At 41.3% G+C, this 17,174-nt stretch overlaps 1 protein-coding gene across 3 annotated transcripts in view; it reads right to left on the bottom strand.

Annotated features, from left to right (window-relative positions):
* Window positions 1-16,475, bottom strand: part of cbfa2t2 (CBFA2/RUNX1 partner transcriptional co-repressor 2) — a 37,815-nt gene extending 21,340 nt beyond the window's left edge. The window contains exon 1 of one of the 3 annotated variants that reach the window (XM_036571214.1): window positions 16,307-16,475. In XM_036571214.1, the coding sequence (XP_036427107.1) occupies window positions 16,307-16,334 (28 nt within the window). In that variant the 5' untranslated portion in view covers window positions 16,335-16,475. Of the gene's footprint in view, window positions 1-2,426; window positions 3,010-16,306 lie in introns of those variants that run through there. The other 2 variants (XM_036571215.1, XM_036571216.1) reach the window with 2 other exon arrangements.
* Window positions 16,476-17,174: the final 699 nt, after the last annotated feature.

Genomic DNA, 17,174 nt, shown 5'->3' with positions numbered 1-17,174 from the left:
ATTAATTTACTTAAACGAGTATTCAGATCAGCATAAAATATTAAGTTTTGTACATGTTGTAATTTTTAAATACGTTTTTACTGAACGTGTGAAGAATCGCAGAGAATGTAAGCTGATGTCTCATGTCCAATAAACTTAAATATTTCAATATATGAAATGTCTTGTTCCAGAATACATTGAAGACCACTCTCAGGAATTTTCTTTTTTACCATATACATTATTGTGAATTAAAATATCAATGCTGTATTGAGAATAATACTACCTTTTTTAGAAAAATATCATGTCAGCCGTTGTTCTTTTAAAATGCTGGATATACAGCATTTTGGAATGAAACTTCATATTCTGTAGGTCAACTAATAGTATGTTAAATCACATACACCTAAAATAAAACCCAGTGATGAGGTATGGTCCACCTCTTATTCTAGCTACACTAAATACAATGTTTAACATGCCATGTTTTCATTTTTTATCAATTCCTACTGGGCTACTTGAAAACCACTGGCATCCCAGTTCAGATATTCTAATAGCAAAAACTGTTAAAAGGCCCATCCCTATAACACAGAGAATATGTCCGATGCCCCTTTAAACCCTGCTGACCCAGAGAGGACCAGGGCCATTATGGCGAGTCGAGGGAGTGACCGGGACAATGGCCTTATTGAGCGCCGCACACACACACGCATCATAAAGCGGCTGTTTCAGAGCTAATCGGTTGGATCAATAGCTGTTCTGATGACACAACAACAGTTATCGCAGCTCCAGCTCGCACAACTAATCCGGTACTTCCTGCTGGCTATGCTGGTCAACAGCTGCCCCATGTGTGTTTGTGTCCACATGTGCCTCAAAGAGAGAATTATTAATATATTTCTCTCAGGAAAATACAGATCTCAGTTTCAGCTTGATGTCATAAGCTTTAGAGAATGTGCTTTATGTAAACTGTAAAACTGAAGAATGCAAGAAAACATGGTCAAAATATCTGGATCTTCTTTTCTCTCTCTCTCTCTCATGGAAGGCTAATAAATGGTGGCTGTCCATTATACACAGTCCAAACCTCTGTAAATTTACAGCAAAGCAGACAGCCAGTCTGCAGGGAAAATAACACACGCGCACACACACACACACAACACGGCTGTCAGTCTGACAGTATGCAGCGTGTTCTGGTATATGTCTGTCAAGGCTTGCCTGGAGATTGTGTTTGCTAAGATTACGCAGGCCTGCAGTGACAAGCAGTCTGCAACAAACGCAGCCCTGAGCGCTTTTCCAGCTCAATGCAGCACCACTTCCAGCAAAAGTCTGTGAAAATTTGACGTTACTAAACACTACAGCTACAGGAAATGCTTGGAATTGGTTCTTGTGGTCCTAGTGCAATAAATCAGATAAATAAATTTGTTGCTGTAATAATAATGTATTACATATTCTGTAATATTACATCTTACGTCTATGCTGTTTTTGCATTACATGGCATCTGCATGGATTCTGATGGGGCCAAATACAGTTTTCCTGCCCTGGTTGGTTGTATTCAATTCCTTTCACTTGAAATCCAATCCACTCCATCCTGTTCCATCTCAATCCAGTCATCAAATATATCTGTGTGGGCATTTTAATCACTTTTGCTAATGGAATATTCATACTGTTAAACGAAAATGATGACAAATTTCCCAAGACGAAACTATTTTAAATTGTTAAGGATCAAAAAACAAACACTGTTTATTTAGCATAGCATAATAGGTGGTCCATTCTATGTCATCCCATTCCATCGACTCTGCAGGGCATCTTACCACAATCCCACTTTCACTTAAGAGTTGCTACATGCTCACTTTGATACTTCGAGACACCATAGCTTGTGAAATGCATTCAGAACATTAACTGCTTTTATTTAGTCACAAGGTAAGTAACACAGAGCTCTGGTTAGTGTGATAGAGAGATGCTTGACCAGATGGATACAGGGAAGAAGGGTCGGTGGTAAAGAAAAATCTCTCACTCTTAGACTTCCTCAGCATGGCATTCTTCTGTGCTGGTTTCAAGCACGTGCCACGTGGATTATCAAACATTAAGAGCCTCTACACAAACGGTCAGAAACCCACACAACAACACATTCAGTCAAAAATACCAGCATGACAGATAAAACATGAGTCTGAGTAAACATTATAAAAGCCCCTACAGAAAGAAGTAAATCAGTGTTTAAATGTAATCACAATGAAGCCAACATTTACTGCATTCAGATGTAATCAAAGCAGGCTATTCTGACAGAAGGCTGTTGTGATATAGGAATGACTACAATTTAGCACCATGGAAGCAACATAAACATCAGCCTTTCTCATTTTCCTCAGCGCTTACAGAGAAAGACATTAAAAACACACAAGGCTTTTGGGTTTAGTTTAAAAGTAAAAATGTATAAATAAAAGCCAAAGACACATTGCACACCTCACCTCACCTCCTCTATAGGATAGTCCGCTTTGCTTTCTGCCTTATTCCAAAAAAAAACAAAAAAAAAAACGAGCGAGTCCTACACACTGGGGTCGTTTTAAGGCTCCTTTTTTCCCCTCGTGCCCTCGTTCCTCTCCTTCATATGTGGGGCATGTGTGTGTAAGCCCCCCGCATATGTGAGCCGAGTTCCTCTCACAGCCGGAGAAACACAGATGGAGCCCAGATGGTTGAGGAGATCCAGCAAGACTTCTTTATTTCTGTCTCTCTCTCTCTCTTTCAGCTTCTAGCTCTCTCCATTCCCGTCCCTCTGTCCCACTGCTCTCTCGCCCTTTCTCTCCTCTCTTAATGATCTCAGTTGCTCTCTCGCACACAAAAACACAAACACACAGACACAGACTCTTTCCCCCCTCTTTCACGGTGCTCACTCAGAGAGTGTCTCCTGCTGGGATAGTGACACGCCCACTTAGTGGCTCCTGGCCAATCAGCTGATAATCTATTTAATGTCTTTAGTGAGGCGGGCTGGGTGATTAACATAACTAATTGTTCTGGCACTAAAAGGTCAAACAAAGTATGTGCCAGTTGCAGGGAGAAGGGGAGGGAGGAGGAAAAAAGACCCAAATAATAAGAGCCGATTCATTAGAGTGCACTGATTTCTATTACTGAATTTTATTGTTTAACCCTTTAAAATGCAAGAGTTTGTATGCAGGCCTACACTTCAATCTTATAACATTTAGTAGCCTTTGTTAGTAATTTCATTATACTGAATAATACTCAGTTACTAATTTATTTATTTATTAAAATGTATTTTTAATCAAAATCCAGCAATTTCAGGGGTTAGAAGGTTTAGAAAGAATATGAAAATTCCATTGTGCTGTTTTCACATACGTCACCTTATGAAATGAATGAAATACAAACTGCAATCTATTCAACTTAAGTCAAAATAGTTCACTATTTTTTTTTAAAATACTATAAAAATAGGCCGACAATGATTTGTTTATTCAACATTTTTCCACTGTGTAGCAGTAAATCCAATCAAAATGACTAATTTTGCTCATTTCCTACTGAAACATGAAGTTGGTCAGCATTCTTTAAAGGAGAATTCCACAGATTTTTCAAAATGTCCGTGTGATTCAGTTGTTGGGATGTAAACAAAGCCATTCAGAGAGGTTTCATGCGAAATAGGGCACTTACAGACTCAGATTTCTTTACAACGGTGGCAACAGGAACTAGGGATGGCAATATCTATGATGCCAACACATTCTTTCGGGACTATTTTGCCTTCCAAAAGCATGTACCTCTCCACCACGATTAGAGTAATGGAGTAAAAGATCAGTGGAATTCCCCTTTACGTACTGATGATATCCAAACTGTGGTCAGCAAGAGAAATAAACACAGTCAGACAGGATGTATCAAAGAGAAACAGACCACACGGTGCTGGATGTCTCCCTTGATGAGGTGCAAACTAACCGCTAAACACTGCAAGTGCACTCAGCATCTGTGAACCTCCTTAATGACTTTCTGACGGATACACACCTTCAATGACGTACTACTGTATGAGGGTGAGTGTGTGTGTGTGTGTGTGTGTGCTACTTTAGAGCCACTGCTCTGTTTCGCCAGGTGCATATCTCTATTTCAGCAGGTGCAGAGAGTGTGCTTGGTTGATGATTAAGAGAGCTGGAGTAATCAGAAAGAGATCATCTGCCCGAGTTCACACGCTCCCTCTCTGTCCCCATCTACTTTTAACCAATCAAACAAAGTAAAGAACAACAGCTAGAGAGAGATGGAGAGAGAGAGAGAGAAAAAGAGAGAGAGAGAAATGTACCACAATCCTTTATTCATAAATTGAACTCTATTCCACCACAACCATTTTAGGATGCATGTGTGTGTGCACAATATCCGTGGAAACAGCTGTGCAGCTGATCTTCACACAGCTGCACATGGGAAGTGCTTCTCTTCCCAGGCTGAGACGAGCCATGATGAAACTGACCCACACACGGAACAGCACATACTCCCATGTGTATTACTTTGTGGTATTTTTTTTTCTTGCGCAGTTCTACATACTTGATTACTCATAACTCTCTCAATTCACTGCTGCACAGTCCCAAAAATCACATGACTACCTCAGGTTATATCAAACATAAATATTCACATTGCACATTGCATTCAAGCACAAACTGTTTAAAGGGGAATTCCATTAATTGTTCTGCATAATTCAAGCAATGAGTTGTAAACAAAGTCATTCCGAGTGTTTTAATGTGAAATGGTTAATTGTAGTGAAACTTACAGACTCAGATTTCTCTACAGAGGTGGTGACAGGAACCAAGAATCATGTCTACAACACAAATATGAACATATTACTGTCCAAAATAAGCAGTGAACTCTTTTGAGCCTTTTTATGCAATGATGAGTACAATAGTCAATAAATCAGAAAAAAAGTTTTTTTGGTACTATTTTGCCTTACCACACCCTACAGGTACTTTTTTTTACCTTGAATTGACAAAAAGATTAGGCCAGAAACTTCCCCAAACTAGCAAAACTGCATATTTGTGTGATTACTTTTAGAAGTATTGTATTTTGACATCTATTTCCCACCACTGTGAACAATTCTGACTCTCTGATTCTCTAGAACAGTTCAATCAAACCAAATTCAAATAAATACAAATCTGTATAGATCTTACTGTTTTAATTATGCAGAAACATAAAAACAACAGTGGAATTTCTCTATAAGTGTCTTATAAATACTGTAAATTTTTATAACTATTGAATTTGAGATATGTAATCAAGCATCTGTCGATCCATCCATCATCTGTCCATCCATCAATCAATCCAACTCATCAAATCACATCTGAGATATCAAACAAGTCTGGGCTACCTCAGCACAAACAGGATTCACACAGATGAGGGAAGCAACCCTTGCTCAGTGAATCAGGGTCAGTGCCCATAGCCCTGAGTTAATCGGAATTTACACCCACTAACCTCATTTACAGGTTAATAAAGAGACACAGGCCTCAACCCACAGAAGCTCAAGACCCATGGCAAAGGAGTAATGTTAACTTCTACTGCTGCATCACTGTTCTCATATTAACACTGGGCTTTGCGGCTTCTGTTATGTGGTAACTGACCTACTTCACTCCAAGTTTGATGATGGAACAACTAATTCTGCTATATTGACTTGATGTTTTACCAAACAGGATTGCATTCATTTCTTTTTTTGCTCCTATTTGCGATCCTTTTTTCTACTGCCATCAGCCCGATACAGATACCTGCTATCAATTCTTTGCAATCTGTAGCCTGCTTCGTAGCATGTGTTTAAGTTAAAAAAAGAAAAAGAGAAGCAGTTCATTTTGTGCTCAGGTTGCCATAGGTAGGATGACTCAGGTTTCTCAGGGTGGATCGGCAAAACATGCAGTGGAATCTCCAGCCAAAACAAAGCCATCTTTGTTTATTTTTGCAGACTTCAACACGATCATCATTCAGCCTGCAGCTCATTTTCATCTGCGCTCCTCTGCACAGCAGGCCTGATTATTGGTACATACACTGGGGAGGCGGACAGTCAATTCCAATGTGAGTGAGTGCTGAGGCACATCATGGTTTTATTTAGGATGTTGGTTAACACAAAAGAGTCTCTCAAAAAGAGCTCGATTTCAAGCCCAGTTAAGACTGTAGAGCCTTAGCGACTCTGACTTGAAACTGAGAGCGAAAGCTTAGAAATATGCACTGGATTCCATTCAAAAATGATAAACATGTTGTCTACATATCAGCAGAGCAGGAGAAAATTCCCTTTTATAGAATGAGTGTTGGCCATTTAGTACGCATTTATAGAATACTTGGAGAAGGTGCTACAGACTTTCATGCACAATAGAGAAAAACAAGCAAAGGTAGACAGACATTCCAGTTTTACCTATCCAAAACCTCTATCCTCCCTGCCAAAATAACCTCTTTCCAACCACATACTCCCCCCCCATCTCTCTCTCTCTCTCTCTCTGGGTTTGGAGTGGCATTCCTTCTCTCTGCTCTCGGCTCCAGTATGTCTGGCCATGCTGCACGCCTGGGAGCCATTAGTTTAAGTAAAGCCCGACGCACCCTGCCCACCCCCACCACACACACACACACACACACACACACACACACACACACACACACACACACACAGAGACAGAAGTTATGTGTGGAAGGAACGTGTTTGTGTTGTATGACTGTGTGTATGAGAATGATTTCAGACAGAAAGAATATGCAGTGACTTGTGTGACTGTGTGTTGTGTTTAAGTTTGGCTGAGATAAATACAGTACTGTGCAAAAGTCAGAGACCACCCTTCATTTATTTAATGTCCAGTCAAAGCCATTAAGCACAAGTTATTCATTTTCTTGCATCATTATCAAAAGCAGAAAACATATATTTACCAGGAAATTACACAGGAGCCTCAACAACTAAATATAATATCAACTTTTTGTGTATTTAGTGTCCACCCTTTACCTTTATTACAGCTACCATAACTATAATTCATGAGACTTGTTTTCATTTCTTTAAAAATACAGGGATATTTTCCCGCACCTCCAAAGTTCAGTCTTAGAAGTTAGTTTCTCACAATCCGAGTAATCCCTAACATTCAACGATGTTGAGGTCTGGGCTCTCTGAGCACCAGCAGCCTCTTTGTTTGATTTGCAAATGTTCTTCTTTTTGTCTATTTCCTCTTCTCAGTGAAGGCTTCTTGATACATCTACACATCTTTTTCTGATGGGGACAGCCATGGTGGTCTACCAGGTCTTACATGGTTATTGACTATTCTCTATTTCTTTTAATAATGTTTGAATTTTTTGTTCTTCCTCTTCCATAAGTGGATCATCTAGTATCTAATCTCAGAAAGATCTCTTGAAAAATAATAATTTGTACATAACTACAAGTTTATGTATAGTATATAAATCAATGAAAAGTGGTCTCTGACTTTTACACAGTATTTACACATGGGTGTACAGGCGTGTGTGTGTGTGTGTGTGTTTTAGGGAGTTGTGCATGAGTCTGCACTTAAAATTTGAGAGGTGGGTCACAAGCTCACTTGGCTGCATCATCCCAAAGTTTCCACAGCCTGCAGCCAAGAGCACAGACGGAGCATGCATGCGTGCACACACACACACACACACACACACACACACACACACACACACTTTCCTGTCACACTGTCTTAATTACTACCAAATAATAAGCCCTTTCTCACTCTTACAATAAACACATTTTGCTTTTCTTAATGATTTTGCTGCTTTGCGCTGTTTGTCCCTCGTTGCCAACTGTACCTCTCAGATCATTCATCTCAGCAGAGCTCATAAACCAGCTGAGCTGTGAGGGAAAAGCCAACAGTAATACAGGGTGGGCAGAGTCAGTAATACATATTTATTACTGTAGTTCAAGGGACAAAATAGTTACATCAAATTTTAATATTAAATAATAATTTATTACTGAAACCGCATCATGTCATTCATGTTCCGCATTTACTATAATCATCTAACTGTAAAATGAAATCTTGCAAAGCATTAGGATAAAAGAAACACATTACTATTTTTATACAGGGCAACAAACAATAGAAAAATGTGAAGCAAGAGAAAGAGAGAGAGAGAGAGAGAGAGAGATGTGAACAGTGATCAAATTAAACACCCAAGTAGTCTCACTAATATCTATATAACAACTGAGATGTGACTGAGACGTAAAATAAGAAGAGAGAGATAGAGAGAGACAGACAGACAGAGAGAGAAAGAGAGAAAGAAAGAAAGAAAGAAAGACAGAAAAAGAGAAAGAAAAACAGCAAGAGAAAGGCTGAAGAAAGACAGAAAGAGAGAAAAAGGAAAGCAGAGAATAGAGACCAAGGTGAAGAGAGAAACAGAGAAAAAGAAAAAAGACCGACAGAGAGAAAGAAAGAGAGAAAGAAAGCAAACTAGAAAGAGAGATAAAGAAAAACAGAGCAGGAGAGAGAGAAACAGGCAGAAAAAAGAAAAGAAAAAGAAAGAAAGAAAGACAGTCAGAGAGACAATAAAAAAGAAGAGACATAGGTAGACAGAAAGTGAAAGAGAAAGAGAGAGAGAAAAACAAAGACTATCATGAAGAAGAGGCCATAAGCTCGGAGTGGAGTTAGTGCTGGACAGAACAGTCTGGACAGCATCTCCACTTAGTAAAGCACAAAGAGCAGTATTGTGGACGGGAGGAAGGCAACATAAAACAAGAGAGGAAAAGAAAAGAGGGAGAGAATGACAGAGAGAGAGAGAGAGAGAGAGAGAAGGGAAAGTATCCCTGTTTACTCAAAAACGACCATTTTGATAAAGCCAGTCTTCAAAGAACACAGTTACACCATCTCTCCCTCTCTCTGTTTCTCACCTGCAGTTTATCCTTTAATCCGTCTCCCTGCCTCTTGTTGGCCTCGGGGCAGTAGAGGCAGCTGTGTTATTACCCCACACACACACACACACACACACACACACACACACACACACACACACACCTGTGCTGTGCAGGTGGCTCAGCTGTGATGTGTGTTGAGAACACCTGGCTGTAAGGAGAGACACTGAGAGTGGGATAACATGCCTTTCCTCAGGTTGGACTGCAGGATCTGTTCTGGCTTGTCAAGAGCACAGTCCCCCCCACAATCCCTCAGGCACACACAACACACAAACAGCCACAAAGCGCAGGTTAGCAGGATGTAAACACAAACAAGTCTATACAATGACATTTTGGGGAGGAGAAAGATTAGGGGGAGAAAGACCACCAAAAGCATGCGCTTTAATTTACTGTATATTGTTTAGTTTAGTTTATTGTGTTTATTTTGTCAGGGACAGGGACACACAATACATTAATCTCAAGGAGAGATGCTTTACACCAGAGTTAGCTAATGAGCTAATTTCCACCTGCAGTCCCTGGGATGGTAAACATATGACTAATACTAAAAAACCCAATACACAATACAAAATTACACAAACACAATACAATAAAACCCACATTATAAATTAAATATATAGCCAACTCACACCAACTTTTTCTCCCCCAACCAACCCAAACGCAAACTAGGCCCTCATCAACAATGATCTGTACAATATTCACAATCCTGTAAAAAAAACACTAATAACAGAGTCTGATTTTTACAACCGTGAGGCGCCTAGGAACCAATCACATACCACTTGAAAGAGGGGGTCATAGAGTTTCTGACGGTCACCGGAAGATGGCTCCCTTCAGTCTGCGTTCTCAACTGCATTAAGAGTGAATCCGTCATAACTGTGCAACGTGATTTTCGTCAGCAGTGAACCTCCAACAGCTCAGAGCATTCGTCGTTGGTTCCACAACACTGGATGATCTCCGAAATCGCATTGAAAGATCCGTGAGTACAGTGACACCCGACATGCTAAATCGAGTATGGGATGAATTTGACTGTTGCATTGATGATGTCCGTACAGCTGGAGGAGGTTCATATTGAGCACTTGTAATATTACACAAGAAACTTTACGCTCATTTAAACCATTTACAACTTACTGCATTGTTCTGTAATGATTTACAAGTGAAATAAATCATTTTCAGATCGGATGAATCTTTTTGAATCACCCTGTGTGTGTGTGTATGTGTGCGTATGTGTGTGTGTGTGTATATACACACACACACACACACATACACATTAAAATGGAGATACAAGGCTTTGTTTATATATACAGCATGAACATAGCCTACAGCATCCTATCAGTCTAAACTTGAGTTTTGAGAAGGAGGTGTGTATCTGCGCCACACACAAGAACACACACACACACACACACTCAGACTCTGTCAGCGCACAGCGAGAGTTCTCACAGTCCAGAGTGAAGGGAATTTTTGCCCTTTTTTTTTAATAATCCATCGGCCGCTGACAGCCACAGAACAGCTGGCTTTCCCATCGAAGACAGGGAGTGAGAGAGGGACACAGACAGGGGGGAGGAAAAAACAAGAGAGAGGGGGAGCGAGGGAGAGAGCAGGAGAGAGGGAGAGAAAGAGAGATGACAGAGTGCAGAAAGGACTGACAGGTTTAGAGAAGTGCACAGTGAAGACGTGGGGGACCATTCCAGTGTGGGTTTTGTGTAAAGCTGTGGGCTCGAGCAGGATGAAGGTGATGAGTGTGTGTGTTTTAAGGGAGAAGCTTAATGTGGTGATAAGCCTCTTTCACAAGTCCTTGAGCACTCCCCCTATGACAGTCTACTCAACTGGCTAGCGGCTTTGTCCTTTTCTCAGAGTCCCACCGAAGCAGACAAAAACGGGGGGTGGGGGGGTCCAGGGCAGCTTGTCTTAGAGAGAGAGGGAACGTGAGAGAGAGAGAGAGAGAGCGAGAGAGAGAGAGAGAGAGAGAGAGAGAGAGAGAGAGAGAGAGAGAGAGACTCTAAACCCTCAGCTCTTAACGATAGGAGGGCTCTTCAAAGCTCACTTTTGCCACCACTGACAGTCAGCTACTCACTGGAATAGATTTCATGTACAGTTAGTAGCCCTTAAACCAATCAAAATGCACTATAACATTCTTAAACTCTAGAACGAGGTACTCAACTCTGGTTCAGGAGGGCCAGTGTCCAGTATAGTTAATAATAAGGAGTTGAGAAGCTTATTTTTCGAAAAAAAGAAATCAAAATTGTCTCCCCGGTCACCATGCTAGTGCTTACTGGAGTGATAATTGCTTTATATTCTTAATATTTATGTAGTATGATTTGCTTTTTCTGCCAAAAAATGTGATATTCTTCATGTAATTGAAAGAACGTAATGAAGAAAAAAAGTGAATGGAGGGGTCCAGATTGGGCAGAAGCTCGCCCTGATGCTGGATGGCCACTATTATTACTATTATTGAAAATGTCAGTTGGCCTTTTCATTATGTGAGGGGTTTTTGCTCTGAGATTGACTATATATTGACTATAAGTAAGATATTCATCCTTCATATATTGCCTTTTATGCAGCACAGCTATTGACTGACTGGCTAAGATAAAGTCATCAATCTTCTCACAGAATGGACACTAGCAAAGAAATCTCTGTTCTAAGGCTATGACTATAAATCAGCTAATATCTAAACTACTTTCCCAAGCCAAAGAGTGGAGCTAATGCTAGCTCAGTGTTAAGCCGCATCCAGGAGATGCTACTGCTTGGGAACAGAGGCTAGCTCAGCATATGAACGACTTTAAAAAAGACAGGAGGCAGCAATCAGCATAAAAGACAAGCTCATATCCGCGACTTTAAACTACACACACAGGCCTGACTCCAGGAGGTCCAGTCCCTCTAATAGCCCTCGTCTCCAGCGGACCGCCGTTCTGGGCAATAGGCGCTGGCGGAGGAGCTGCCACATCTGGATCCCATCTTCCCCAGCCTGTCCACACAGCGCCGCGCAACAAGAAACATCTGGCGGAGCTGATGTCAATTACTGCATCACGTTTCCCTTCGTGGATAATCTGTTCTTAAACTCTCTCTCACAGAAACACACGAAAGCATACCAGATGCACAGTTGCTAATCAAAGAATTACAGCAGTCATCCTCTTGTGTGCCCATGAACATTAGTCTTAAACGGGCTTACCTAATCACGCATGTTCTTTTGTTTTGCTCTTTTATCAGCATAACTAGTACACACAAGAGGCTAAAACAGCGATGGATCCAGCCAATAGCTCATTTTCTTTCTCTTTATGTAGCGGAAAAGGCCATAAAAGACACAGCCAAATGTCCAGGTGCTCAAGTTTGGCATCACATAACCAGCATTACTTATTTTCATTATAATTTTTGGACAAACCGCCACAAAAAACTGGTCTAGCCACTTCCAAGCTCCTGAAAGGCTTCAGTCAGAGATGCAAAACTTATTGTTTGTTTATTATTCCGGCAATTGCCCTGTGCAATATTGATACTGCAGGAGGCAAATAAGCCTCTGACTAATCACTAAATGTTTTATTGCATTCTTAATAGAGACGGCCCTAATCTGATACCAGAGGCCTAGTCTGGTTATATGTACGTCCATATTTGCTCCTCCCTGCAGCATTTTTATCATTCAGATAGGAAACAAAGCAAAAGAAAACAGCTGCCTGCACTGAACACTGCGATGAAAAACAAGCCTTTCAGAGCAACATGTCTACGTGTAGGATTTTCTGAATCACCTCCGTAGACTCTGTGCCAAAATAGCAGACTATGATTGGTTGTTCAGTGTGTCATTCAAAAGGTCTCTTCCTTACATGTCTCACACTGGAGGATCACTTTTTACCAGGCCACATTACCAATGCAACTTGTGCTGCACACGCCCAACCTGCTCTGAAATTTAGGATTTCTGCTCATAAACAGGTCTTTGACCAATCAAGGTAGGTGAACATCTAACCAATGAGGGTCAGCCGTCTGACGGTTCAGGTAACTTTTTTCTTTGCGAAACCAGTCACTTAACCCTCTATTGCCTCAGGACAACAAACTCTTTTCCTCACTTTACAATAACATTATATATATTTAAAGACAACGATAGGGTTAATAATAAATGGAGGAGCTTGAGTAAGTCAATAAAAAGCATGTACTCGGTCATACTATCTCTTAGTGGGCACATACAGTATCAATTTTTTTTGTTATGAGAATTTGCAGAAATATGTTTGTTGCCTCGAAGCAACATTGTGAAACAGTGGAATGGATTTAGCCAGTCACAAGCCAGGTCTCACCACTTCAGGGAACATGGCTCTATATCATTTCTTCCCATTGTCGCACAATGTCGCCTCAAGGCAACATACTCCAAAAGAACCCCTGTACACATTATTTTTTTTAAAATAAATACACACATACAGAATATATAGTAATTATTATTCCAATAAGCACTAATATAGTGGCAACAGCTTTTTCCTACTGAGGGCTTCACTTTCTACATAAATAAGCCACTCAACTCCTCATGTTTCACACAACTGACTATTCCTCATAAACATCATGCTTTCATGTGCACACGCACAAGGATTAATCACAGCCTTAATACCTAAACCTGGGATTACACAGAAAGTTGTTAACCTCGGTTGTGAAATGGGTTAACTGCAGCTGTATTCGTTCTGCAAAGCTGAAACTTAGTCAGAAACCCTGTCCAAGTTGAACGTGCTACATGAAACAGGCCCCAGGTATTGATATCGGGACGAAACTGCTGGATCGAAATACCAGAGAGAAAAAAAATGAAGTGATTAAGAAAATCGGATCAGTTTCAATCTCGGCACATACTTGCGGTTTCAATATTGATATCGATTTTGGAAAAGGAAAAAAGTGATCTTGTGCCATCTCTATTTCAGAACAACCACATTTGTTCCTGGATGAGTTTCTGTTGGACGTTTTGTTGAATCACTGCATTCACCTTCATCTAACAACTGTAAATAATTCTGGTCAAAATCATGCAGATCAGTCTTTCACAGCTGTGTTGTTAACATACACAAAGCACAACAAAATTGCAAATGTTCCTGTAAAATCACAATATGATATTTTGTCCATATGGTGCAGCCCTGGCTGAAAGAAAAGTGAGGCAAGCTATAATTTCATTTTCAGTGGAACGTTTCCAATCCAAATGCTTTCTTAGTCAAACACTAAGGCTTAGAGTCAGAGAAACTAGCCTCTAGTGGCACAAACACTGCCACATATGTACGTATATATATGAAGGCCTGTAGTGTGCTGGTTGGCCTGATAGCTGCAGACTTGGGGCGAAAGGGGAGAAACTGCGGAGTCAAATCCAGCCAAGCCACTCCTGGCCCGGGGCTTCCTTAAACGCTTACAGCTGCTGGTGCTGGAGGGAGATCCAGAACCCCCTGTCTCTCACTCACACTCTCTCTCTCCCTCTCTCTCTCTCTCTCTCTCTGACATGCACAAACTCTCCCACGCGACCAAAGTGCCGGCCTGCCAGAGTTGGAGCCCCCCAGCAGCAAGAGCCAAAACCAATTAGAGCTCTAATTCAAACCTGAAGGGCCTCTTTGTCTGCCGTTTCCTTTCTTCAAGTCAGAGGAAAGGAATCTGACTCACACACACAAACACACACATATGCGCACATACTGCTAAAATGAAAGGGGAAAACTATCCCACTGTCCAAGTGGCCACACATATATCCAATGGAATCTGACTGAAAGACACAAAACAGCAATAAAAAAAGAGGATGATGACTGAATGAGAGAACAAACATTTTCGCACAACTTAATGTGCCGCGAGATTCTGGGCAAAAGATGATGAAACTGTGCGCACACACTGACCCACACATGCACACACAGCCTATTCGGTGCCGTTGTGCATGTAGGTATTTAATACAGTTGTAAAGCTCAATAATCATAATTGAGGGCTGTGGGGCATATCGCTGCCCTCTAGTGGCACAGGCAGTCAAAACGCCATTTCATTATCATCAGCATCACTGCCTGCATCAGCCTGCATGGACCACATTTGTTATTTACCCTGAGGATAACCCCCTGGGGTTAAACAATGCCCTGTCTCAGCCCCCGGGCCTCAGGGCAGGGTTTTCTGGCAATGATACCCCTCAAGACAGACGCACACACACACATACACACAGAACGAGGCCTCCTGCAGTTCTGTTCTTCAGCAGCGGTAAGGTCCAGATGGTGTGAAACTTTGCCGAGTGGATTAGCTCCAAATCCTTCAGCATGAGAAGGGGACGGGGCAGAGGGAGCCAACCCCCCTCGGACCACTTCTCACAGGCCAGACTGGACACGGTTCAGAGGGCTACAGGCAACTCAGTGGCAAGGACAGACACACAGAAGGCTGGTACAGCCTTAGCGGACTGTACACTGACCAGCAACAGCATCTGAGTGTAGTTTACATCAAGCAGAACTAAGCTAAGTGCAAATGTACAGTTTAAGAGCTCAAAACTGGCGATTTCATATACAAAGCGATGCCGATATGGCAAAAATACAATACCAAAATACTACCAAGACATTTTTACAATTCAGTTTAGTTTTCTGAGCTGATAAGTTGGAACACTGAAAAAAGAACCAGTCATGGCACATAAAAAATAATCAAAAACTATGAATAGTCATTTTTATTCAACGTTTAACACACTGCACTGAACTGAATCCAGTTGAACAGCACTAATTACGCTGTTGTAATGAAGCAAGCAGTTGGTGATTAAGTATGGACCATATTCACAATACACTAAAAATTATCTGTTACTGTGATAACAGATATCAGAGAAACTAGCCTATAATGAAAAAGACAATTTTGCCCACCCCTGCATAGAATAGATCCAGATACTATGGGGCATCAAGTAATACAGCATCATGTGTTAGATGACATGTCACACACCATGAGCGATAAAGCAATCTAAATCAGTTTCCCCCCTAAACACGACTTTTCTCATTTTACTGGTAAGCACCAGCTTAATCTGGAATAAACAACAGTTTCTTAAGGTGTTCTATATTACCTGAAGGTCCAGAAAACTTGAACTCATTCTAATGTCAAAAACAGCAGATGAATGACATATAAATGATGTTTTGCGCTGATATTACATACTAAAAACAGGTGAACTATGGTAAAGAACCCAGCTTAGCCAGTTTGAAACTAGAAAAATCAGCACAACAGTAATTCCTCTCAGTAATTACCTTACTGGTCCATCCTTAGCCTGTTTGCTAAGCATACTGAGGGTTAAAAGGAAGATTTGACTGTAGAACAACAAGGGGTGGAAAAAATCCCCACTAAAAATCATTCCTCCACAATAAGCACATACCAAATTTACCTAGTTATTCTATTTTTAAAACAGTATTTAGCATGACACTTGGCAGCGACACTTCCAGCTGTACTTCCAACGTAGAGAGCAGCTCGGCCAGTGACAGCACTGAGCTACTGACTGAGTGAACCAAGAGTAGCAGCTTTATCGCCTGAGGAACCAACGTTAACACAGAACTATTAAAAGTAAAGGCAGCTTACACTGAAAAGTGCCCGGAATCCCAACCATACTCCGCGGCGGACTTCGGTCACCAAAGCTGGTTAAAAACGTCGGTTCGGCCACGTCGTGAGGAGCTGGAACTGGACGGAACCGCGACTCTCACTCCAAGCGGTGCTGCTGTTACCGCTAAGAGAAAGTGTTTAATACTGAAATGTGGCTGAGAGAGCAGAGCGAGCAGAGCAGCCCCATCAGCCCGCCCTCAGCAGCCCTGCAGGGGGCGGAGCTTACGGTGAGTGACAGGGCGCGTTTAACACTAGAGTTCAAAGAGAAAACGGATGAAACGAAGGCGATGATGGAGGAAAGACGCGGGCAGCCACTCACTAATTACCTCCCAACATCAGCGAAGACGTGAGTCAGCGCGTGTCTCCACGTGTGGCAAGTCACTTCGTAATTAGAGAGAGCCGAGAACACCTGTTCCCAATTAGGCTTAAGAGCTTTTTCTGCCTCTTACCCTTCTCTCTTTCTCACAAGCTTTAGGAATAGGCAAGCAAATAATTAGCAACTTTATTTATTAATTAATTAATTTGTTTATTTATTTGGTTACTCACTTACTTGTTTTTCACTTTTTTTTTTACTTTGCTCTTCAGTCTTTGTCACACACTCTCAGAAATAAATGTACTAAACTGTCACTGGGGCAGTAAACCTCTTGTCACTGGGGTGGGACCCTCAAGGGTGCATCTCAGTACCTTTAGTCAGGGACCATAACTGTTCCATAATCCAAGTCAAGTCAAAGTTTATTTAAATAAGGCTTTTTACAAAAGGTGTTGTCACAAAGCAGCTTTACAGAAAAATCCAGGTCCTGGCCCCCATGAGCGTCGCCAATGGCGACAGTGGCAAGGAAAAACTCCC

This window comes from Colossoma macropomum, unplaced genomic scaffold, assembly GCF_904425465.1.
Source record: "Colossoma macropomum unplaced genomic scaffold, Colossoma_macropomum, whole genome shotgun sequence".
NCBI lineage: Eukaryota > Metazoa > Chordata > Actinopteri > Characiformes > Serrasalmidae > Colossoma > Colossoma macropomum.
The sequence above is the reverse complement of the archived record's forward strand: the minus strand, read 5'-3'. Positions and strand labels throughout refer to the sequence as shown.